We start from the raw sequence: 23,945 nt of genomic DNA, 5'->3' as shown, positions 1-23,945 counted from the left end.
AGAAACTGCAGGTCAATGTCCATTTTTCCAGCCCTTGCTGTTTGCTGTAACCCATGTTGAGTGCAGGAATATAATTTTGTAGGTCATCACAGGCAGGCATATGCTAATGCTCTTCAGTCAGCTTCAATAAGATGTGCTGGGTTAGCCTGTCTTCGGAAAGCTTGTAAAGCTGACCTTAAATCCAGACTGGGGAGCACGTATCAGGTCTCATGGAGGTATTCATACTGTCTGGAGAAAGGATTATTTTAAGCTAAGATAGGTGGATTTGGAAGAGACATCTGTCTCCATGATAGCTAAAATATTTAATAGGTATAAGTTTAGTAGAAAAACATCAATTTGGGACTCTAGGGCAGCCATGGTATTTGCCTGCTTTAAGAAAGCAATTTGGTAGAGAGGAGGACCCTTCATCTTACTTTGGTGATGGACTAGCTCATAAGAACATGTCAATCCTCAAAGGTACTTTCTGCTCAAGATTGCCCAAGAAGGTATTGGGAACTAGCTAATGGTGTTGCAGTCTCTGGAGCTCTGTCATGGTCACTAGCAGTGGCCTGAGTTCCCTTGATCAGTCCTAAGAGGTTTGCTTTCCCCAGCCAAACTGTTATGAAATGGCCTTTCTAGATATTTGGCATTGATACTTCTTTTTTTTTGCATGTGGTATTTTTGTATACATTTGCATATTTGAATCTGATTAGGTTCTCCTCTGGTCTTAGCAAAGCTGTGTTATTGCCAGTAATAACTGTTTCAGTGAAAATGGAGTAGATCCAGTTCCACTGAAGGGGGACTATTTCAAAGCTCCTTCATAAATTTGAACCCTTGACAGTGCTCCTTCACTTCATAGGCTGGTACACTTTTGAGACATGAGAAACTGAATTTATATTGTGTTATTCAACAATTTCAAGAATCATCAGGTATAATTAACAACTGAAGCAATTACAATGTCATGCCTTTAAGCTTAGAAGTCATAGAAAGGGCTCTGAGTCAGAATCTGCATTTGACTGGAAATGATGGTTTTGTCTGTTTCTGTGTTGATCACCTTTTTGATGGTGTTCTGCTTTAGGTTCATACTGGGTTTTGTTGTTTGAAGAACAATGACTGCCGAGTTTCTTTGTGTAAAAATGTTGTAGGCACAATGGTGCCTTTGTGCTGCTTAGCAAGTTGTGAGTGGCAGTCCTCCCTCTAGATACCCCATTAATATGAGTTGTGCCTGACTGTGGTGATGTGTGGCCCAATCTATTTTATGATTTGATATCAGGTAGCTTTACTAAGTGAGTTTGCAGGCTAGGTCCTCTGGGGAATGATAAGGATGAGGAGTTGGGTTGACTCAATGATATGCTTTGGTCAAGTTCTGCACCCAAACAGGGTCATCAATGCATTCTGAATGTCAAAATCATTAAATACCTAATGGTAAAAAAAGGCCAAGATTATAGATCTCTTCTGAGTTTAGAGGTAGGATTTCTCCTAATTGGGAAATTTTTTATGTCCTGCCTGTGGGTGATTCTACAGTCAGAAAATTCTGGACAGCACAGTGACCATATTTTTGATCATCATCTCCAGCCCATGAGAAAGAAATAAGTTCTAGCTGAAACCTTGCTAATCCATTTCCTTTGCACCAGCATTGTCTCAATAGCTGATTAACAACAGAGCTCTGTAAACATCTAACTCTGGTTAGATGTGTACTCTTGATTACTTGTGTAACCGTGGTTAGATTTGTCACTTTGGGCAGAGGATTAAAAAAACAGCTTAGCAGACACAAATTTATGAAAGGTAAAGAAATTGTAGTCGAGAGTCAAGTAAACTTTTGTAATAAAATAACACAACTAAAAGACACAAAAAGACCTAAATGCAACCAAAAAACTCTATTACAGATGTGGAATGGAGTAAAGGATTTATTGTACTGGTGAACAATGGAGTTTGCAGTCTTTGAGGCAGATAATACACTGCTTGTCTTATGATGGTTTTCGTGACTAACACTTTGCTTTGAACAGGAGGGTTAAACAACTGCAACGCAAAACATGCTCCTTTGGTCTTAAACTGTGTCATGTTTAGGAACTTCAGAGGGGAGTCCCAGAAATTGCAGGGACAAAGTCTGTGTTTCTCTTCTGATTCTGTCAGCCTCTAAAAAAGGTGACACGCTTTTGAGAGCATGAAATATATAATTGGGATTTTTCTCCATATTTCATTTTCTAAAGGCAAAAAATCAGTGTGTATTTGTCCTGTATATCAGAAAAATAAATACAGTCAAACTTTTGCATCAGGAATATCCTGCATTACCTCCACAGTAGTTCAGATCAATCTTTTTCCAGTCTGAAATCTAAATCATAGCTAGGTTCTTAAGTAGAGAGTCTTCAGAGTGCTGTTATTTTTCCTGGCTATATTTTTTAAAGGGTCTTAAATATCTCAGAAGCTTAAGGTTTCAGGGTTTTGTTGTGGTTTTTTTTTCTTTTTTTTTTCCTTCTCCTCTTTTTAATGTGCCTAAGTGCTAAAGTGCTGAATATTGTCTTAATTTTACCAGAGTAAGCTGCTGCAGTCTTGTTACAAGTGGCACGACTGACTACATCAGTGTAGCTGGTATGGACATAATTTTAGTGCTGTCATAATGATTTTTTTAAGTGCACATGTTACTGAAGGGTTCCCTTGGGGAAAAATGATTATAGCAAAATAAGTATCTTTATACTGCTATGACTGTGTACACACATGTCTGGAATTCAGAAGTTACTTCTTTTGTAATCATGTCAAGCAATTGCTTGCATCATTTGCTTCTGAAGTGTTTGGGAAAAGCATACTTCAAATAATTATTTTACCTTAGACAACTTCTCTGTGAGCTGCTCATTGCCTTCATTGATACTGGAGCTCTTTCAATGTATGCACAGTGTCCAGCATTTAAAAGCTGCTGTGTAATATGCCTGTTCTGGCATTAAGGCCCTTAAAAATTATTTGATGTTTATTATGCTTAGAATTTGAGAGTTTTCTGTCCATTTTTTTCTGAAACTCTTATTCTGCTATAGGCATAGAAGCCTCAGTATAATAGTAATGCACCACCTTTAGAAGAGATGATTCCAGTTTGCCTTTTCTAAGGGAGAGGTACAGGAAGGAGCAATTATGTCACTGTTACTAGGCCTGATTTAATTGTTTCCTTTCTGTCAGTTTCCTTGAACTGAAGCCTTTTCATTGATTCAATTCAGTCAACCCTTCCAGGAAAGAAATACACTGAGGTGCCTGTCTGGATGTGGATCTGATGGGCTTTCTGTTTATGGTTACTTGTCCTTCAGGAAACATTTCAAGAGGGAGTCAATACTGAAAGTGGAACAAGTTTTATTACACAGTCAACATTGACTTTTCTTCATATAGCTTTGCTCCTAATTAAACTATCAAGGAAGATTTGCTAAGCTATGGGCTGTTTAGTCCTAAGAGAGACATTTCACAAATTGAGAAGATACTGGATTACAGTACTGCAAAAGAGAGGACTCCAAACTTGTTAGCAACACAAGCATGTGAGCAATCACAACGGACATGGAAACCAAGAAGGGGGAGAAAAGCAGAACTAAAAGTGCATCTGACTGTGCTCTATATTTATCATAAGAATATGGTTTATAAAGATTTATAACTCTTACTATTATCCTAGCTGCAGTTGGAAATTGCTCCTGAAAAATAATTCCTGAAGGTTTCTTTTGGGACAGCAGGATTCCCAGCTGCATGCTGCTGTAGTAAAAGGGTAGTAAAAGCAATTCCTGCTTTCTGAATATAACTTTAATTTTTCAATTAAACCAAGCACAGCTCTTGACTTCTTGCGAGGAAACCTGGTTTTACCCTTGATACAAACCCTGCCAGATCCTTGAGAGAGCATACTGTGACCATCTTGTGTGCAATTTCAGGATAAATCGTGATATTTATTAGAGTAATATAAATGTAATCAAGCAATGCCTAGTTTTAGATAAAAACTTTTCTTTTGACCATAGTATGTGATAATGTCATAGTGCTGTCTGTGATGGAATTTGGAGTAGGGGACAGTTTAACTTAGCCCTTAATTTTAGTTGATATGTTGGTTCCTACTGGAAAATTTTCTTACTGCAGGTATAGGATGCAAGCCTCTGACATAATGTAGTGTTTTGTTTTATTGTCAGCACAGTTCAGGCAAATGTAAAAAACTAAATTATTCACCTGAGTAATCTCTGACTTGTACTGAAACGTCAAGTGCATCTTATATCAAAGCAGCACCATTCCTCTTATATGAAAGACTTGTTTACAGATAACTAGTAAGAAAAAAAATTAAGGAACTGGAGCAAGAAAGTAGCTATTTTTCCATGTCCTAATAGGATAGGGTTGAATGAATTGCAAGAACACGTTTCTTTTAATGCTTGTCTATTGGTAAGCTCAAAATGCTGCATAGCATCATAAAGCATGTTAGCTAATTTTAGGCTTTCCAGAATTTCAAGAAAATGAGAATCACAGTTTTGTTAACTTCATCAACATGTTCATTTTTTTCAGCTCCATGTTCATGCATGTCTTTTAACCCGGAAACCAGAAGGCTGTCCATAGGTCTAGACAATGGTACAATCTCAGTAAGTACATCCAAAGATTTCTAGTTGAAATGCTTCCTTTTTGAGAAGTATGTGTGTGATGATGTGGTGAGAATATTTTTGCCTAGTATTTGGGAGACAGACTTTTTCATGATAGTGGAGCTAAATCTGTAGTACAGAAAATGTTAGATTATTAAAAATTTTATTCCAGCTGCCACAAAGAGATTGAGTGAGGTTTTCAGTATTTATTGGGCAAGTCAATAAGCTGTCTTAATTTGCATGTCTCTTAAAAAATAACACAGAAAAACAGCTGTTGTTTTATTAAATTTAAGTGACTTGTTAATTACATGATACCAAAGTTTTCTGAAAGCAGCAATTAAGAGGAGGAAAAATCATCTTCTTAGAGGCAGAAGGTGGATTTTTCCTCCATGTCTATCTGCTTTTCCAAACTTCAGAGTTCAGATTTTGTTTTCCTCTCCCTTCAAAGGAGTTGCTTCTAATTGGCAGTGCGGTTGCTGAGATTTGGTTCATTAACATCTGAGATAGAGATGTGTGGAAAGGAAGTAGGATATTAAAAGAGGAGTGTGTCTGTTAGATCTATGATAGAGGGTAGAAGTTTACCTTATTAATCGGATTTTTTCTTTTGGGATGATGAATAAAAAGCTGTATCACTTTGGAAGAGTGGAAGAGTCATGGGTCAGAGGTATATTTTTCATATGCCTCATCAATAGATTCATCTTCCAGTTTAAGATCAGTTTACCATCACTTAAGATTTTTCTGCTGTTATCTCTGCCTTATGGGCCTTAAAACTGAATGAGTGTTTTCAGGGTGATAGAAGGGCAGCTGTCTGCGCTAAAGCCAGTATGGTGTTTGGGAAAGGGGATGTGACCCTTTTAGCTGTTGCCTGTAAGCTCCCTCAAAGATGTGAAGGACTTGACCTATAAAGCTGTTAATGCCTAGTAGCAGAGTTTGGTGTGCCTGTTGGAGATTTTTCCTTTTGTATCTAGGAGATGAGATAGATTCCAGAGAATTCTCTGTACCTCTGAAATTCTCTCCTTCCCACTCTGAAATAACTGAAATTTGCTGGTCCTACTAGGCACTTGTGTTTTCACCAGGCCTTTGAGGAATGTGAAGGCCACTGTAAATAAGGCCTTCAAATAAGGTATTTAAATACTCTGGCATGATGGGAGATGTGTCCTTCATCGTGGGGGCATTTTGTTTTGAAGAGTCAGAGGATGCTTCAGAGTAAATGGGGTCAAATATTTTCCATTCTGAAGCTAAAAAAGGTAAATGAGATATGCAGGTGATAAACCTACACGTGACTTTGGATATTTATAGGTTTATATTGCCACATCCAAGGCAGATTCTATTTGTTGCTAAGCTGGGTTTTTCCTTTCCCAGTCTTCTGGATACAAATATATAGGAAGAAGGAAGTTGCTTGATTTAGTCTTCTGTAAGCTGCAAGCACTTGTGTGGTAGGGAAAAAATGCACTCCAAAAATTTGTACAAAGGATGAAATGTTTTCATCTGTAGCAAACTATGACTTGTAAGAGTAGTCACAACTGTAATGTGCTGCAAGAAGTGGTAGAGATGGGAATGGGTGAGCAAGGGGAGCCCTGTTTTCAAATCTCAGAAAATACTGGGGCATAGAGAACACCCCCAATTTCTTGAATGTGGGTTACACCCACCCTCTTGAGGAAAGGATAAATTTTCTTTCCTGGACCCAGCTATGATGATTAGTTTAGCACAGGAATACATAAGCAGGGCACGCTGGCCAGAAAATAAGAGAACTTACTGCAGCAAGGTGACCTTAGTACCCTTATTTTAATTTCCTCAAAGGGAAAGTACAGGCAATTCGCTTGAGCAGCTTGAAATATTTGGGAATTAATCAGCTGTTCCACATTAGCACTTCTGTAATGCCCAGCACACTTGTGTATGCTAGGTGCAGGGCCAAACAAAAAACCATCCAACCATACCAATAAAACCCTGACAATTACTCTGCACCTTCACTTTGGGTAAAAAGAAAGGATTCCTGGTAAGGGCTGTGAGCTAATGGTCATGAGTGTGACACATAATCTTAAATGATTTTTTTTACAGTGCAAGGAAGTACTTTCTGGTGTAAATGGAGATAAGAAAGTGGAGCTGCTTTTTTTTATTCTATGTGAAATTTTTGTAAGCTGTATGGATTTGGGTTATAAGCGTGGCACCTCGGGGATGTGTATTCTGCATTTTGAGAAGGATGGGCAGCACTGTTGGCACAGAAAAAAGTTCCAGCAAAGCCACCTGAGGTGAGCTTGTATGGACACCTCTTTTGTGAAACAAGGCAGCAAGTTCTGCTTCTACAGAGAAGAGGAGATTGTTTTTAACCTTTTGTCACTTCTCAGCACGAAGGCTGCACAAACATTGGTGCAGCACAGCCCACCATTATTTCCAGTAAAGATTGTCTGGCATCTTGCTAAAAGAGCGGTGGCACCTAATGTAAAAAAACCAAACTTTCTGTGATCTGCTTTTTTTACAGTTGGCAGATCTTTTTTTGAGAAGAAATTATATCTTAGGGACTGCTTGAAATCCCTTTTGGAAGCCGAAAGACTTTATCCTGGACATAAATTCCTTGCTCAGAACTGGAAAAAAACATACTTTAATGGCTGCAAGGTTCTTAAGATAGCACAAGAAACAGAAGAAAGGTCTTCCACATGGAATAAACAGGAGACTTCCCCTGCCAAGATGAAACTTCTCACCTCTTTCATCCATATGAAAACTCATTTCCTAGATAAAGTTAAGCATTAGGTTCTGAAGGCAGTAAAGGAGAGATGAATTGTCTTTGGATGCACCCATGTTACTTTTTCTAGAAACTCTTATGAAATGGCATAAATTTCTTTTTTCATTTTCTGGGGAGATTGAAATGAGGGATTTAGTTTTTAGGTAGCTGAAGATGAATTAAATTTATCTTTTTTTTTGCTGACCATGCCGAAGTCTGTATGAAGCTGTTACATACTTTGAACAGAGCCACAAGGACAACAGGGCACCAGAACAATCCCTTCAGAATTTGTCCTTGGAGATGGTACTTATTAAGATAAATTCATCTTCCACCTCATCTGATCTTGCAGCTGTCTACAAGTTTGACCATTAGCAATATTTTGAATACTTGAGACTGAGTCAGGCTCTACCTGCTGATGTACAACCTTCCCCTCTGCTGTTGTGAGGAGTTTAGTATTTTTTACCTCAAGAAATGGAATGAAATGATATAATAAATAAAGTGATAATGCTGTCATTATTTACAGAGGCGCGGGGTTTTTTTTGTTTTTTTTTTTTTTTTTTGTTTGTTTGTTTTCCCAACAGATAGATTTAGTGTCTGACAGAAGATTTAAGAGTTTTCATTCTCTTCCATTTCTGAAGCAGGTTTTTTTTTGTTCTCTGGAAGACCTGGGAGTGCAGTCAGTCACTTGTGTTAACAGGATAAAGTCAAGCCTATAAAGAGATCTGTAGTGTGTTGTAAAAATGGCATGATCTATCAAAGAGCAGACTGTAAATTCCCCAGGGTGGGAACTAGCCTGTGCATGGGTAACACATAACTAATATATAAAGATTAATAATTTAGAAATGGATTCAGTTGCTTAAGGAGAGTTCTCCATTTTGCAATACATCAGTTGGCATATGCATGAAGCTCTGGGAAGGCATGGATCTTCCTTAGTTCCTGGACCATGTCACCCAGCCCCATGGCCAAAGACTGAATTATTTAAACAAGATGCTGATACTATCTCTAGGATGAGATTTTACAGAAGTCTTTTGCTCAAGAGACGTTTGTGGCGGGTGTATGTGTTTCAGTATGAAGGAGGTGTGCTACACAAAGGAGTAGTTGTGAGTCTTTGTACATCAGTGGACAGCTAGATTTTGACAGTCTTCAAGAATTCTCCTCTGTGCTTTGTGAAGAGTTTCATGTTACCAAGTTGCTGTTGTAATAATAAGCTCACCTGAAACAGGCAAGACTGAGCATTAACGTTTAAGTTATGACAAAAAGGTAGTAAAGTAGCTCCAAAACCACCTCTGAAGGATAAAGAGTGATCTTGCCAGAAAAGTTGTTTTTAATCCCTCCAAGGAGGGTGTTTGGTTTTCCCATCCTGAGTGCTCTGATATGTTCCAACCCCTCCTGTGCAAAAGGGTTGCACAGGACTCAGAAGTCTTTCTCTGTTCTGTTAACAAGCTCTGAGTGAGCTGTGTAGGTGACCCCAGCTTTTCCAGCTCATTAAGAAGAGCCAGAAGCTGCCTAATGAGAACTGAGCGTCAGCAGCTCTGAGAGGAGCAAAACATCTACGTAGGCAAGGATAAAAAAATAGCTTCTGCTGGTACAATGTTAAAGAGATGTAGTCGGTGTTTTTGTAGTGCAGATGACCCATTTTATGTGCAATAGGGCATGAATTTCTTGAGCAAGGTGCCCTGTGCTAAAATACCTGTCTAGTGACACCACTATTGCATTTGGCCTGAAGAGGGAGAGGGCAATAAGTGCAATGGAAGAACGCGAGAGATTGTAAAGGGGAGTGGGGAGACCTGCAGAAAGGTTAGAAAATGCATCACAAATTATCGTGTGCTTTCAAAGAAGAAAATTATATGCAAGAAGTCTTTGGGGGGAGAAAAATATATCCAGTATTTAGGTTAACTGAAACTGTGTTTATCTTATACTATATTTGTCTTTATTTTGGATGGAGTAGTGTATTGACAGTACATAGCTGTGGTTTATATTAAAGATTACACTGGTAATCAATACTTGGATACACCTTACAAACCGCACGTTTGATTTATTGTATTATAATGGAGATATTCAAAAGCCTTTTCAGTCTTCCAGTGAAACTGTGGGGCTCTTTGGATCACGAAACAGAATGGCAGCATCAAATTTGTTGAGAGAAAAAGGCAAACAAAAATGAGACTGCAGTCTACTTTCTACATCTCACCTCAAGTCACCAGCATCTGTGTGCCACTCAGTCAGAGACAAGGACGGCCAGATTGGTGGGAAAGGCAGACGTATCTTCCCATCACGTGTTGCAGCAATTAGAGCAATTTCTCTTTAGGCAGCAATAGCAGAAAGTTAGCATTCTAGCAAAGGGTCCTGCTTCAAATAGGCTTTGTAGTGAAGCATTTCATGTGGTGACACAGTATTCTTCAGGCCGTGGTTAAGGAAAACAAGTTCCCCTGTTAGTAGCTGGAAAGGTATAGCAGATTTTAAACTTTCTGTGGTTTGTATAGCTAGGGTGACCCTGGTATAGAAATCCAGCTGACTTAATTTATTTGTTACTGGTGTTTAAGTAACACTCCCCACTGTAGTCCTCAGCTACCAGAGAAACCTACTGGGAGCTGGAGCAGATTAAGGAAAGGAAGATAAAGTAGAGAGCAATTTAAGAGAATATATTTTTAAAAATTTGTGAACAGAAACATAGAGAGAGCAGAATACATAGCTGCCTAAAATCACTCACAGTTGTTTTTCTGGAAACTGGGATCTGTAGATGTTCCACAGATAAGTACTGTAACCTCTCCACCTTGGTGCCAAGCAAGATGTGATGTGTTTGAATAATTCTGGTGCCGAAGGCCAGGCAGATTACCTGCAGTGACCCAACAGAAAATGCAGAGTGACTTCTTTTTAAATTGTACTTTGGAAACTGGGGGGGAAATACTGGCTTGTTGGGGGTTAGAATGTCTTTTGCTCTTTTGCATTAAACATTTGTTTTGCCTTAAACTTAGTCTGTAGGCTTCTAAAGTCCAGTTTTCTGTAGTGCTTTTGGCATGTGTACAAAAACATTTCACAACTATATGTTTATCAAATTCACTTATCTTGTGTTTATAATGTTTATTTTAGTTTTCCATCCTATTTCAGGTTAAATGAGTTAGGTTTTACTTCTTCTGTCTTCCAGGCAGATTAGCACAGGGAGTTTCTGTGTAGTTTGCTATAAATTTGCTATAAATTATTAAAATTATGTAGTTTTACACTCCTTCATTTTTTACTTTGTAGTTTATCTAAATATGTGATGTGTGTATATAGATACCTGACAGCTCTCTGAAGGCTACTTCATGTGGTGCTGCCACAAAGCCTACCCTTTTCTTGAGTGCTTCCTCCAGAGAGATGTTGCAGGAGTTTGGTAGTAGCCATTCTGTTTCCCCAGTTTTGAGTAACTCTCCTCTTCAAAACAATCTGCAGGAACACCCAGGTGGTCAGTGAATTTAACCACCTGGGACTTTTCCAGGAGCTGAGGCTGCCATGCAGACTCTTAGCTGCCATGCTCAACATTTCCCCATGCAAAAGCCATACTGGAAGTTGAACAGCAGGACCAAGACAACAGAGCCAGTCCCTGTAGGTGTGCTCTCGCCTGGACACAGAGAAGTTTGGGTTTCTGTTTGTCTGAAGGACTGAGAGGCTTTTTAACAGAAACCTGAAATGCATTCCATTCCTGTCACGTATTGTTGGTACCTAGTCTGGACTGAGAAATTTGGAGGGTCTCTTAGATATTTATATTACATTTCCTGAGTGTTCAGGTTGGAGTTTATTTAGTGTATGCACCCACATGGATACATGTGTATACACAAACGTACATGTGGGCACACATAGCTGTGCACATGTGGAGGTTTCTGCCCGTGTCCTGAGCAGCAGGTGTTTGCCAGGTCTCAGGTTCCTTATTTTGTGGTACCTCAGCTCACAGCCAGTCATTTCTGTCAGCTTTTTTGACTTCTTTTTTAATGGTTCCTCTTTTATCCATTCCATTCAGAAGTACTCATAATATTGTCTTAGGCAGCTTTAAAAAGTGAAATAATTTAGGATTTTAGCTACTCAAAATTATTAAAAGTATAGATAGGGCTGTGGTTGTGAAGAAGGGAGAGCTTACCTAGGTAAAGTATTCAAATGTAAACAGTCTCAAATGCTTTGCATCTCTAAGCCCTGTTTCTTTTGTTTTTTCTTTCCCTCCCTCAGGAATTCATTTTATCAGAAGATTACAACAAGATGACACTAGTGAAAAGTTACCAGGGTAAGAACCATGACCCATGTTAATTGGTTTGTATTGTCATTAATTTTTGTTAATGTTTTCTTAAGGAGGATGGATGGAAAAGTTTCCCTTACAATGATAGATTTTTTTAAACTTATGTAAATGCTGGTTTTATCAATAGATCTATACTGTGCATTGTTTTGAGATTACAAGAATTTTAAAAGAGCTGTTTATGTTCTGTTTTTCCGTTTAAATGTTCCTTTGGAATATCACGGTAGACAGCAAACTGTCCACATTTGTGGAATAGGAGTTTTAATTTTCAATCTTCAGTAACCCAATGTATCTGCTGAAACAACTTAGGGAACTAACCCATGTTTTAAGGCTGCAGCTTTTGGGGTTAGTCTGGTTATATTTCAGTAACTATTTTTTCTGATAACCACAATATTATCAGTGAATACCTCTCCTAGTAAAAGGTCAAGAAGTGCCAGTCCATATCTTTTCTAATTAAAGTCTGGTAATTCCTTGCTCAGATGTTCACTAGTGTGATGTTTTCAGAAACCTAGCTATTTATCCTTTTCAAACCTCTAGAGGACAGTTTTGGACACGTATTCTTATAAAAGTAACAAATACATATGACAGTTTATTCTTATATATTTTCTGCTGTTAGACTAAGAGGTGGTATGATATTATATGATATCATATATTGTATATTAGGTGGTATGATATTATATGATATCATATATTGTATATTAAGCATTGTGCTTCTGTATAGAAGTCTCTGACATGTTAGCTTGACATTTCTCACATACACTTCAAAAATATGTTCTTACTCATGTATTTTGAGTTTTATACCTTGAAAGATTGAGAGGGTAATTTAAATCTCCAAACGGAGGCTCTGAGGATCACTTTGTAACATTTAAATTTAAGGTATGAAGAGAATCTTGATTTTTGCAGAGCATGGCTAATATGCGAGTGTTTCATGAAAGTCTGGTGTGTTGTAAAATTAAGCTAGAATGCCTGCATTTTTTCTTAGCTTGTAAAAACTGAAGAAAAATATCCAATGATGATAAAATATATATATGTGAATCTTAAATAAGATTGCTGCAGTCTGACTGTACAGGTGTTAATATCCAAATTTTTGATTGCTCTGCAGTCACCAAAGTTTAATGCAGCGAAGTTTCATATTTAAATGTCGTGGCACTAAAGAGGGTGAGCTGAGGTCTTTTCTTCTGTATATGCAGAACAACATAGGCATGAGAACAACTTTCTTGATGAGTTCTTCAGGGAAAATGATGAACATTTTGTAAGAGGGGAATGCATTTCTTGGCAGTATTTCAGAAAAGCCCGTTGGCTGTGACACACCACTGAAGGTCTGGGCAAAAATGCTCATAAAATTAAAAAACAAAAAAAGAAGGAAAATGGAAACTGTTCTTTGTGGCTTTCTGCAATATGCCAGATGTGTTGCAAACATTAGGGGGGGCCTTTGGATAGGAAGATGTCATGGAGAACCTCCATGGGTTGTCCTGAGGGGAAACCCAAGAGCTCAGATTCCCCAAATATTGGAGAGTAAAGGATTCCAGTGAGTGTCCACTAACATCAGTGGAGAGGTGGTGCAGCTGACCACACTCCTAACTATAGTTACCTTCTTCCTAGCCTACCTGTCTTACCATGGGAAGGTTTTTCATAGGATCACAGAATGGTTTGGGTTGAAAGGGGCCATTAAGATCAGTTAGTTCCAACCCCCCTGCCATGGGCAGGGACACCTTCCGCTAGACCAGGTTCTCAAAGTCCCATCCAGTCTGGCCTTGAATATTTTCAGAAATGGGGCATCCACAGCTTCTCTGGACAACTTGTGCCAGTGTCTCACTACACACACCTGCACAATTGCAGTGAACAGTTTTCTGAGAGTGCAAGGCTGGAACAAGAAAAAAAACAACAAAAGAGATTCCCCACTGTTTTCAGGGCACCAGTGACCTGGGGCTGCCTGCTGCTCCACAGCACAATGCCTCCCACCACCCCCCTCCAAAAAGACATGCTCCTGGATTCTCCACTCTCACACCAGGTGCTGGTGAAGGAGTGTAGCCCCCCATCTGTCTCGTCCCTGAGCCCATGCGGGAGGTCTGGAGTGCTGGGGAAACATTGCAAAAGTGAGGTGCTCTGTGAGCTGCTGTCAGTCACAGGATCCTGTACTTCCATTGGTCCACACAGTGTTAGGCACGTTCATGCTCCTCTTGCTACATTTGCCTCCAGACAGAACACTGGATCTGGGCTTACCAGCGGCCTCACTGGGTCCAAATGTCTGGGTCCAAAGTCACTCACTGAGTCCAAAGTCCAGCTGGCACACAGCAAGGGGGAAAGAGCCACGTTTTCAACATGCTCTCTGGGAGAATATGCAGGGAAGAGCATTGTAGTCCTTTGAGTAGGTATATCAACATCCAACAGAGGTGCGCTTTCCTCACATGGTCCAATAGGACTCCCTCCACAATCCTATCCCTGCAGTGCACCTTTCTCACATGGCCATACTGAGTTTTGGGGTTGGCATAAGCATGTTGGCAAAACCCTGGGCAAGGAAAAATTAAAATTAAAAAGGAACAGATGGTTTTGTTGGGTGTGGTGGCCTTCTAGTGGTTCATTTGCTAAAAGTCTTACTTTGAAAAAGTTTTGCTTAAAGTTTTCAAGTAAGACCTTTATGTTCTTCAAAAGTATTTTAGTGGGAGTAAGTACTTATATTTAGCCTACAAAGTGGCTAAATAGTGATAATAAGTGGCTTTAGCTGAATCATGCTGACTGGTTTTGTGTTTGCTAGCTTTGTAAACGGTCAGCAGTGCCCTTGTTCAGTGGCTGGTGGGCTGTTGGTCATCTCCCACAGCAAGGCATTATTAGAAATAGCTGAGGCTGCTATAGTGATTAAAGAGCATTTATTGTGTCTTGAAAGGCCATGAATATGTTGGCCAAATGATCTTCTGGTGACAGAGAACGTGGATAGGCTGTGCTTTGGTCTTGGTAGGGGTGCGCAGCCAGGTCTGGTGGCTTATGGAGCCTGGCCTTGGCGATGTACATGGCTGGACATGCACTGTGGAGGTTGTGCTGCAACACTGTGTCTGGAGTTGTGAAATCTTATTTTTTTAAAGGAATCTGAATGCAGAGATGGGGGATGTGACACAGGATTAGTCAGGACTCCAGGGTGGGTCTTGTGGCATTGGCCTCCTGCAGACAGTGACTCATTCCCTTGCATAAGGAGGAGTAGTGCAAGCATTTGATCAATGCCATTTGGGATGCCCTGGGAAATTAATTTTTTTTCATTGTGTGTCTGTCTCTCATATCACCATCCCCATTCTTCAGTCACAGCGCCAGCTGAAGGTGCAGACAACCTCTGCCATCTCCCTGGGCAACTCCTCCCACATTCGTCCAAGAAACCTTTCCCCCCCCTCAGCAGCCTTGGATTCCAGCCCCCTCCTGCCCCTCACAGGCTGGTCCATATGGCTGTTGGTGCTTCAAATTCTTTATGGCCTTCTCTCCCTGCTTCTTGCAACTGGACCATCTTGCTGTGCTCCCTCTGGATGAGACAACAGCTCCTGGTTTAGTGCTTTGTTTTACTTATTTATCTCCCCAGCCAAATTGGCAGACCTGCTTCTGTCCCATGCTTTGTGCAGCCTGCCTGTTTCAAGGGTGTCCCTCTGGCCCTCTGCTTTCAGGCCAGCTCATGTTATACCCTTACTTCTGCTTTCCCCTAAGCACAGCCTCCTCACTTGTGCTTTTCTTGCTCATGCTTAGCTTTTTTTTTCTTCCTGGCAATTTCCACCTCTGTTTTGGTGTTTGCTCATACTTTTTACTGTTGTAACCCCTCAGAACAGCTTCTTGCCCAGAACTGTGTGGCTGTGCACTGGCTATGCTTCTCAGACTTTTGCCTCTATGCACAGCACTGACCCTCCATTTCCTTTGCTGACGTCTTGCTGTGCACCTCCTGGCTGCAGCTTCTTTTCTCTGGGCACAGCCTTTCCATCCTCTCTCCAACCTGCTCTTTGTGTAGTGCTTTCTGCTGCTTTCCCATAGAGGACAGCAGCCACCCTGTCCCCCTGCCCTCCAGCTGCACATGGACCTGTGCCCTTCTCCTCTCTGCTGCTTCTCTCCCTTCTGTACCACATGATTTTTCCCCACAAATGGCTGTCTTCTCATTCTGGCTTACACAGATCTGCTCTTGCCTGGTGCCTATTGAGAGTTTTCCTGTGTTGTGACCACATTTGCAGTCCATCTCCCATCTCCATCCTGCTGTTGTTACAAATGAACAGCTTTGGAATTGTTTGCTCCACATTTTTTCTGTACACAAATGGTGATCAGATCTTCAGTACATGAAGGGCCAGCTTTTTGTTTACTGCTTCAAGATGCTGAACCTGTGTTAATCCTAGGGCCCAGACCCCTTCCTTGCTCTTCTATCAGTTTCCAATCTTCTGATATTTTGCTTCTTTAGGCCTTACACGAGTCAAATTCCCTCTTAACAAGTGACTTTCTATTTGCATTTGTCTTCTCTTTGCTCCTTCACTTAGATGATCTACACTGTTCACTTTCACTTGTTGCAGATATATCTGCCATCAGCCTGTGTGTGGTGGCAGCAGCTAATATGTGCAGGTGGACAACAGAGTGCTGAACTGAAAGTTCTTATTGGGAAGGGAGGATAAGTAAAGCTGTCATATATATCCCATCCACCTCTTGGCAAGTACCATTTTTTAATGCCTCCTCCTTACTTGCCAGAAAGAGCTGCCTCAGCATCCACAGGCAGTACTTCTATCAAAAATTACAAGCCCTGTCTTTTAGAAGTTTTAGGAGGTAGAAGGAGATTTAGGAGAGTTGGGTGGTGCCAGCTATCCTCACAACCAGTTTAAACCATAAGAAGCTGTCACTAGCTGTAGCATTTGCCACATGGTGAGAAAACATTCCTGAACAGGCCTTGAGCAGTCGGATCTCAGCCAGCTTTGCACATCTCGTGGACATGGGTGTGTCTGTGCCATTGATGGTTCACACAAGCTCCTGGAGGAGCCTATGAGGTGCCTGTGAGGTGCTTGTGGCAGCAGTCATGCCCCTCTCCAAGTGCAGCACTCCACTGGCTGGTGCAGGTGTTCCCAGAGAGAGCAACTGATGGGTAAAGATGAGCCCCGGGGGCCACTGAATTTCTTCCCAGAGAAAGCAAGGGTAGAGAGGAGATGGTATCTATTTGAAATAGTTCCAGTGACTTCTGGATGGTCCCCATCCTTTTATCTGGAATGTAAAAGTGTGTGGAAATGACAGGCAAAATCTGAGGTCTTCTAATGGGCAAGGGTGAAAGGGCCCAGTTCACACCTGACACTTTGGTTTAGCTGCCAACCACCAGTATGGCAAGCTGTGTCAATACATCTATTGACTTTTCTGTTCAGGGAATCTCAGTCTGAAAAAGAAATGTGGATCAGGGCTGATGTTGGCTCTTGGGAGTCTCCTTCAGGTAGTTCTCCCTTGTGGGGTTTGAACACAGCTCTCATATATGCTGCATATTTGTATAGGGCAGACAGCAATCTTCCTGTTCTGAGGAGATTCTCTGCATTTCAGATGGAGGCTTGGGGCTGGCTTTTAAGCTTCTGAACACATTCAATCTTTTTTTGTGTGAGCTTTTACACCAACAAATACAAGCAGTCTGTTTTGTGTGACACATGTTGCTGCGTCTTAGAACAGTAATAAGCTAGTAAGGCTGTAGATTGAGGAGTATGGCATTCACCATTAAGTTACAGCTGGGAATAGTTCTGTATGTCTTTCCAGCCACTTATTTTATTAGAATATCAGCTGAATCAGCACTTCATGACCAAGCCCACTGGTCATTCATACAAAAAACAAGCATGCGTTCCTTTGTTTTAATGAAAACCTTTTGATGGCTTTTTTTTGGTAGCAGTAGAAACTTATTTCTTCAGCTGTTTTATGCATCTACCACAGCTGTGATATTTTCTTTTATTTAAATTTTATTCCAGTAACCTTTTAATGCTGAAACTTCCCTTTGGTGCAGCATTGTGCCTGTACTGTAACTCATTGTTCTGTTGGGGTACCACAGCCTGGATCCACCAAAACTTCACAGCAAGAGGAACAGCAGTGCAGGCATTTTCACTGCTGTCAAAAAACTAGCTCAAAAGAGTTTTAAATTGAACCCCAAGTCCCCTCCACAGCGGCAGTTTTCTTACTGATGATACAATGATGCGGGGAAGACTTGTGCTACTGTAGAAGATAAATGACTGCGATAGGGATGGAAGGAATTAAGTCTTGCTTCCACTCTTTCTCATGCAAACGCTGAACATGCCGAGCAGGGACCTTACAAACTTCCATGGAAGCTGATGTCAACAGGATTATTAAACACCAGCTGCTTCTGTGGGGAAGTGTGAGTGGTGTTTGCAATGGTTGTCTGCCCCCGTGTTCTTCTCTGCAATGTGATTATACGTCTGTCTGCTTAACTTTCAGCTCATCAGAGCAGGGTCATCATGATTCTGTTTGTCCTGGAGATGGAGTGGGTGTTGAGCACCGGACAAGACAAACACTTCACGTGGCACTGTTCGGAGAGCGGCCAGCGGCTGGGGGGGTACCGCACCAGCGCGGGCGCCTGCGGCCTGCAGTATCCTTTGCTGAGCACTCCTTTCTAGTTCTGCTCTTTGGCACTCAAACAGCCCTTTTAGTTTATTTGTCTAGCTGTCCTCCAAATTTTGTGCCCTGTATGGATTCAGTGCTTTGTGAGAGAAACTGTTACTTAAAGCCAATTTAAAAAACTGTCAGTTCTCCTTGCTTTGTCTCCTTAATGTATTGTGGCATATTTAGGTCTAAGCATTTTTGAGCACCACAATGGGCGATCTGCAACCTATTGTGGTCTGCTATTGTAATAAATATGGATAGGGCCTTCATTTAAACATGCAGTGCATGCTTTCTTCAGAGAATTAATGGTAGCAAAAGTAGGTTGGTGATCAGGTCAGAGTGCCTGTGTGTATGCATGGTAAAAATTAAATTACTTTAATATAAAATAATGAGCACTTGTCCTTCACTCTGGAACTGCTCACTATGTATTGGGAATTTGGGTTAACTAAAGAGTAAATTACTCCAGAAATGGCACTCGGGTGGCTTATTCATGTAGAGCTGCCCCAGCTGCCTGATAATAAAAGAAATATTAATTCAGCTTTATTGCAAATGAAAAGGGAAATGGAAAAGTATGAGCTCTTAGGCTGAAAACAGAGGTTAGCATAAACAGACTTTCTAATGCCCCAGAGTGTATGTGGTATAGATGATGCATGTTTTGCTAGTTCATGAGAAGTGATGATGACTGAAAATTATTGTTTCAAGATGGACTTGCTTTATATTATCTGGTAATTCAGCCAATCTAAGTGGCACAAAGACTGAACTTACTTTTTAATTTATTGATAAATATTTTTGAAAGCCAGATGCAAGAATTTGTCCTGTGTTCTCTAAATCTCACTAGAGAACAGCCAATTTTGACTGATTAAAACTTTTGGAGGACAATTTAATTTGGGTCATCTGATTATGATGGTGAAGGGCAATGGAAGCAGTGGAAGGGAGAATCACTTGCAAATACTGCAAAAGTATTTGGCATAACCAGGAACAGGTTTGGGGTTTTTTTGTTCTGCAGTGTCCTGTGTGCTTAAAGTCAGTACTCCTTTGTATTTTGTATGATTTTGGGTAGGGAAAGAGTGGATACCATCCAACTCTAGCACTTAAGTTACAAAGCCTGAGGAGACAACTCTTATGTTCATGGTGAAGGGCTACTTCAATGGTGTTTCATAACAAAACCACGAATTGTGTCCTAGAATAGTCTCGTTTTTTCTCACCCAGGGATACTGCACTGTTAGTATGAACAAGTATGAGTATTATTAAGATGAACAGGTGCCTGAAAGTACACTCTGAATACCTCCTTGAGACTGGAGCACTATTCACAAGATTGCAGTATACTCATGTCAAAAGCATTAGCAAGTCATGAAAGGAATGCAAAGCTTGTGTAAATAATATGTTTTCCTCAGCATCTATCCTTCAGATTTGATGTGGAAACCCGGCATGTGTTTGTTGGTGACCATTCTGGGCAAGTGACCATCCTCAAACTAGAGCAAGAGTCCTGCAGCCTTGTCACCACATTTAAGGGACACACAGGTAAGGCCTCAGGAGGAGATCCAGGAGGTCTGCTCAGGAGGGTCTTCATCTGTGCTCAGCATCATGATGTTTTGACTGCCCTCTGATACACTAGGATGGCTTGTGTCAGTGCTTAGCGTGGAAGGGACTTAGCTCTGAAACTGTCCCAACAGTTCAGGGAAGCTGTATTGGTAAAAACAAGAGTGATCAGAGCTCTGAGCAGAAACATCTGTGGCAGAAAATGCCAAAATCAGTAGTTAAACTGATTAGTTTAACTACTCAGCTAGTTAAAGCAGAGTGAGACTTGAACAAGTTGTGGTAGTTCTGGGAGGGAGAAAGGATGCTGCTAAAGACAAGATCTGTATTGACAGACACTTCATCCCAAGTGGAACAGGCACAGCTTGGAGGCACTAAATGCTTGTTTCACTGCTGGGACTTGTGCCCCATCACCCTTTGAAAAGAGCAGCCCTGGATATGATCCTACCATCTAACAGAAGAAATGCTGTCATTCCTCAGCATTTTTTCTTCTTATCCCTCCTCTCTAACTAAGTGCTAATAGCTCAAGGTAGCACAATGTAGTTCAGTCCTTGTGCTAGGGTACTGGGAAGATGCCCATAGCATTCCACACTTGCTTCTTTTTTAATCTTCTGGAAATTATGGAGATGGAAAGTTGTGTAGCTCCCACTGTGACTATTCTTCTTCCACACTTTACTGCTCAATGGATGCGCCTATGCAAACAGCAGTGAAGCCTTGTGCCCACAGAAGAGCAGGATGGGGGCTGAGTAGTTTTTCTAGGCTGTTATTTTTCCACTGGAAGGCACGTGGTTGCATAGTCTTTGCCAAAGAGATATGCATTTTAATTATTCCATATTTTTGCTGTATCTTTATATTTAGCTACCTTCCAATCTTCCATGTCCTGTAATAAAATGACTGTTGTGTGTGTTCCTATTGCAGGTGGAGTCACTGCTCTCTGCTGGGACCCAATACAGCGAGTTTTATTCTCAGGCAGTTCTGATCATTCCATTATAATGTGGGATATTGGAGGAAGAAAAGGAACAGCCATCGAGCTGCAAGGACATAAGTATGTTCAAAGCCCTTCCTCCTGCTTTTATAGGAGAAAAGCTAAATGCAGAAGCCACATCTGGAAACAAACAGCCCAAGGGTTACAGTCTTCACAAGCCTCAAGCTTGTATGTGTGACTCCCTGTGGTCCATATACAACAGGAATAATTTGCTTATAGTAAGTTTTCCAGTGTTGGGCCCACAGGCTGTTTTAAGAGTCTGCAGAGGGTGGTGAAGGAAAGCACAACATCTGTAGTCCTGAAAGTGTTATGCCAGAGCCTGTGCCTTTGTTGGAAAGAGGAGGCTCCTCAAATGAGAACAGCTGCAGGGAAATTCTTGGGTTTTAGGTGTCAAGGTCTTTCCTTCCCCTAGAGGGAGCATCGGGCTCGGACAATTAATCCCTTTTTCCTCCATGCTCTTTCACCTACAGGCTGAATTCGAAGTGATGTGCTTTTACCTTTAACCACAGCAGCCTTCACATCTCCTCAGTGCAAAGAGGCATCATCTTTGCAAGTACATTTGCATAGCCATTGGTGTCTTTGAAGACGGGGAAACCCGTGCTGGACATTGATTATACATCAGAACGGCTCTAGTGGCAGTGACTCCTCACCTTTAAACTCTGGCAATGCAACAAATTGGTTTCAGGGGTTTGGGACTGCATATATGTGGGACTTGCATGCCAGGCTGAGGTCTGGAGAGACAAAATCCCGTGGTGGTTTTGAGATAACAGTTTCTTACATATTCATGCATTTCTTTTGAGTGATGCTGCACTCTGCTGAGTGATTTGGATGCCTCTGGGATTTCAGAGCACTGCAGAGCTCTAGCTGAAATTACCAGATCAACCTCATACCCTACCAGTGGTGCTTGCTAATGCATCACCACTTGATTTATTGCCGTGGAAATTAGTTCTAATATGAAATTAGCCTCTGGACCTTAATCTGTGAGATGGCTGTCAGCTGGAACCATACAACACAGCATCCTACACATCCTGATGGTGCGTTTGGTGTCTGCAGGCAGGCACTACGAAGGGTGGCCCTGTTGTCCCAAACTCTGCCGTGAATGCATTCCCCTCTTCAGGTTCAGCCATAGGCACAAATAAATGTGTTAGAATGGAAGTCCTTTTGGCAGACAAGACTGGTGGTGGTAGCAAAGGAAACCAAATCTTGTGGATGATTTCCATTCACAGTATGTTCAGTTCCTGTGTTTTCGCAACCTTGTTGTTTCCATAACAGTGTTGTACAGTCTTTGTTTCCCAGGTTGTAAACAGCCTGAGATGAGGCCTGAATTTCTTTCTTTTTTGAAGGACTGAGCCCATCTTTGGGGGTTTAAGCTGAATTGTTGTTTTTTTCATGTTGTTTTTTCATTAAAAGAAGAAAGAGAAGCACCTAAATTTTCCACCTTACTGTGAGAAGGCTAAGGAACAATTTAGTGTCATTCCTACATTATTTTTCAAACTCCTTATGCTTGTTAGTGTCAAAAGAAAATCCTCAGTTGCTTTTCAGTGATTCATTTCTAGATGTTGCAGAGATTTACAAAACAAAGTTGTTACTGACATTCTGCCAAGAAGGTATCTTACCGGGGCTGTGTTCGTGCATCCAGATGTGCCTTCACGAGCTGCAACTCTGTTGAGGCTTCCCAGTGCAGCTGGGACCTCCTATCCCAGGAATAGCAAAACCAGTTATCAGAATAGGTCTTGGCTTTTGTGGATGCTCCCCAGATGAGCAACACTCTCATTCTAGTGCCAGTCTGACAGCAAAGACTGATTTGCATCTGATGGATGCCGTGTGCATTGAGTGGTGGAGGGAAACATATGGGCAAACAAATGGTTTGTACTGCTTTATTGATATTCTGGGCTCACTTGTGCTGTAGCCATAGGTGGTTGATTGCTAACTGTCTTGTTTCTTTCTCAGTGATAAAGTTCAGTCTCTCTCCTATGCTCACCACACCCGGCAGCTCATCTCCTGTGGTGCAGACGGGGGAATCGTCGTCTGGAACATGGATGTTGAGAGGCAGGAGGTAGATGCTTAGTTCTTGTCAGTTTGGTCTGAAGCAGTCCTGAGAAGAAGGGGCCTTTCTAAAATTTGCAGCTTTCAACCTAAACAAGATCATTCCAAGCTTTAAAAATGTTTCTGGACATGCTCCAGTTGTTATACAGCAATTACGCTGTGCCTTTGGTAATATGGTACAGGGGAAATCGGCTGGCAGAAATTGGTATTAAATAGGCTGCTAAATGGCTCCTGCTCATTACATTACTGCTCTGAAAGATATTCTGTAAGGAGGGTATTGAGATGCTCTGCTGTGTTTTTCAGCATGTCATGAGAAATAACAGTTCAGATGTAAATGGATGGACTGATTGATTCATTTTGGTTTTAAAAAAGTAAAACAAGAAGGCTCTTGATCATCTCTGGAAAAACACAACCCAGCATTTTTTTTTCTTGATAAGAGGACATTTAACTAAGGCTTCAATCTCACCAGCTACTTGGTCTTTCTTCTCTCTGGTGTAACCACATAGAAGTGGGGTAAATGATGGCTTTGCTGATCCAGACAGTAAGATTTCACCCACACATTCCTAATTGCTTTTGTGCTTTATGGCCAGCAAAGCTGAGCGGGTGCAAAAACGCTCCCAGGTCTTTGGCACTGTGGGAGCAGCCCTCACTTGGCAATTTCTGAGTCCTGACTCAGAGAGGGGGGAGTGAGCTCTGTGCTGGCTGAGTCAGGCACCAGCCCTGCTCTGGAGCTTGGCAAATCCTGGTGCCATGAGTCACAGCAAACCTGAGCTCTCTTCCTGCAGGGGGTAGGTCAGAGGAAGGCTTTTGGCAGCATGGGCTTTCACCAGCTTTGCTGGTTCTCAAGAGTTGTGGCCTGCATTGGATTGAGTGTTTCTCCCTTGAGGAAGAAAAAACACTAAGTGGAAAACTTGATTTTGAAAAACTACTGAAGTAGGCATAGGCAGAAACTGAGCTCCCTTTTTAATGTGAATTAGCATTCCAGTTGACTCTCTTTAATTGCTAATCCAGGGGCCAAGTATGTCATCAGCTCCTAAATTGAAACGAAAGCAGAGCAGTTTCCTCCTTCGCAACAGATGTTTCCTTTTTGCTGCAATTCAAACATCCAGAAATGAAAACCTTTATTTATTTGCTGCCTTCAAAAGGCTACAGTAAGAGTTAAGATTGGCTTGTCACCAAATAGGCAGGAATGCTGTGAGAAGGCTGGTTTAAAATATAGAGGAGGAATATTATTAGCTAGATAAAGGCCAAGCAGCAGGT

General features: G+C 41.2%; 1 protein-coding gene across 1 annotated transcript in view; it reads left to right on the top strand.

Annotated features, from left to right (window-relative positions):
- WDFY2 (WD repeat and FYVE domain containing 2) overlaps positions 1-23,945 on the top strand; it is a 61,270-nt gene that overhangs the window by 32,775 nt on the left and 4,550 nt on the right. The window contains exons 3-8 of the mRNA XM_038139605.1: positions 4,486-4,559; positions 11,470-11,524; positions 17,954-18,104; positions 19,527-19,639; positions 20,573-20,699; positions 22,590-22,695. Of these exons, the coding sequence (XP_037995533.1) occupies positions 4,486-4,559; positions 11,470-11,524; positions 17,954-18,104; positions 19,527-19,639; positions 20,573-20,699; positions 22,590-22,695 (626 nt within the window). The remainder of the gene's footprint in view (positions 1-4,485; positions 4,560-11,469; positions 11,525-17,953; positions 18,105-19,526; positions 19,640-20,572; positions 20,700-22,589; positions 22,696-23,945) is intronic.

This window comes from Motacilla alba, chromosome 1 (assembly GCF_015832195.1).
Source record: "Motacilla alba alba isolate MOTALB_02 chromosome 1, Motacilla_alba_V1.0_pri, whole genome shotgun sequence".
NCBI lineage: Eukaryota > Metazoa > Chordata > Aves > Passeriformes > Motacillidae > Motacilla > Motacilla alba.
The sequence above is the reverse complement of the archived record's forward strand: the minus strand, read 5'-3'. Positions and strand labels throughout refer to the sequence as shown.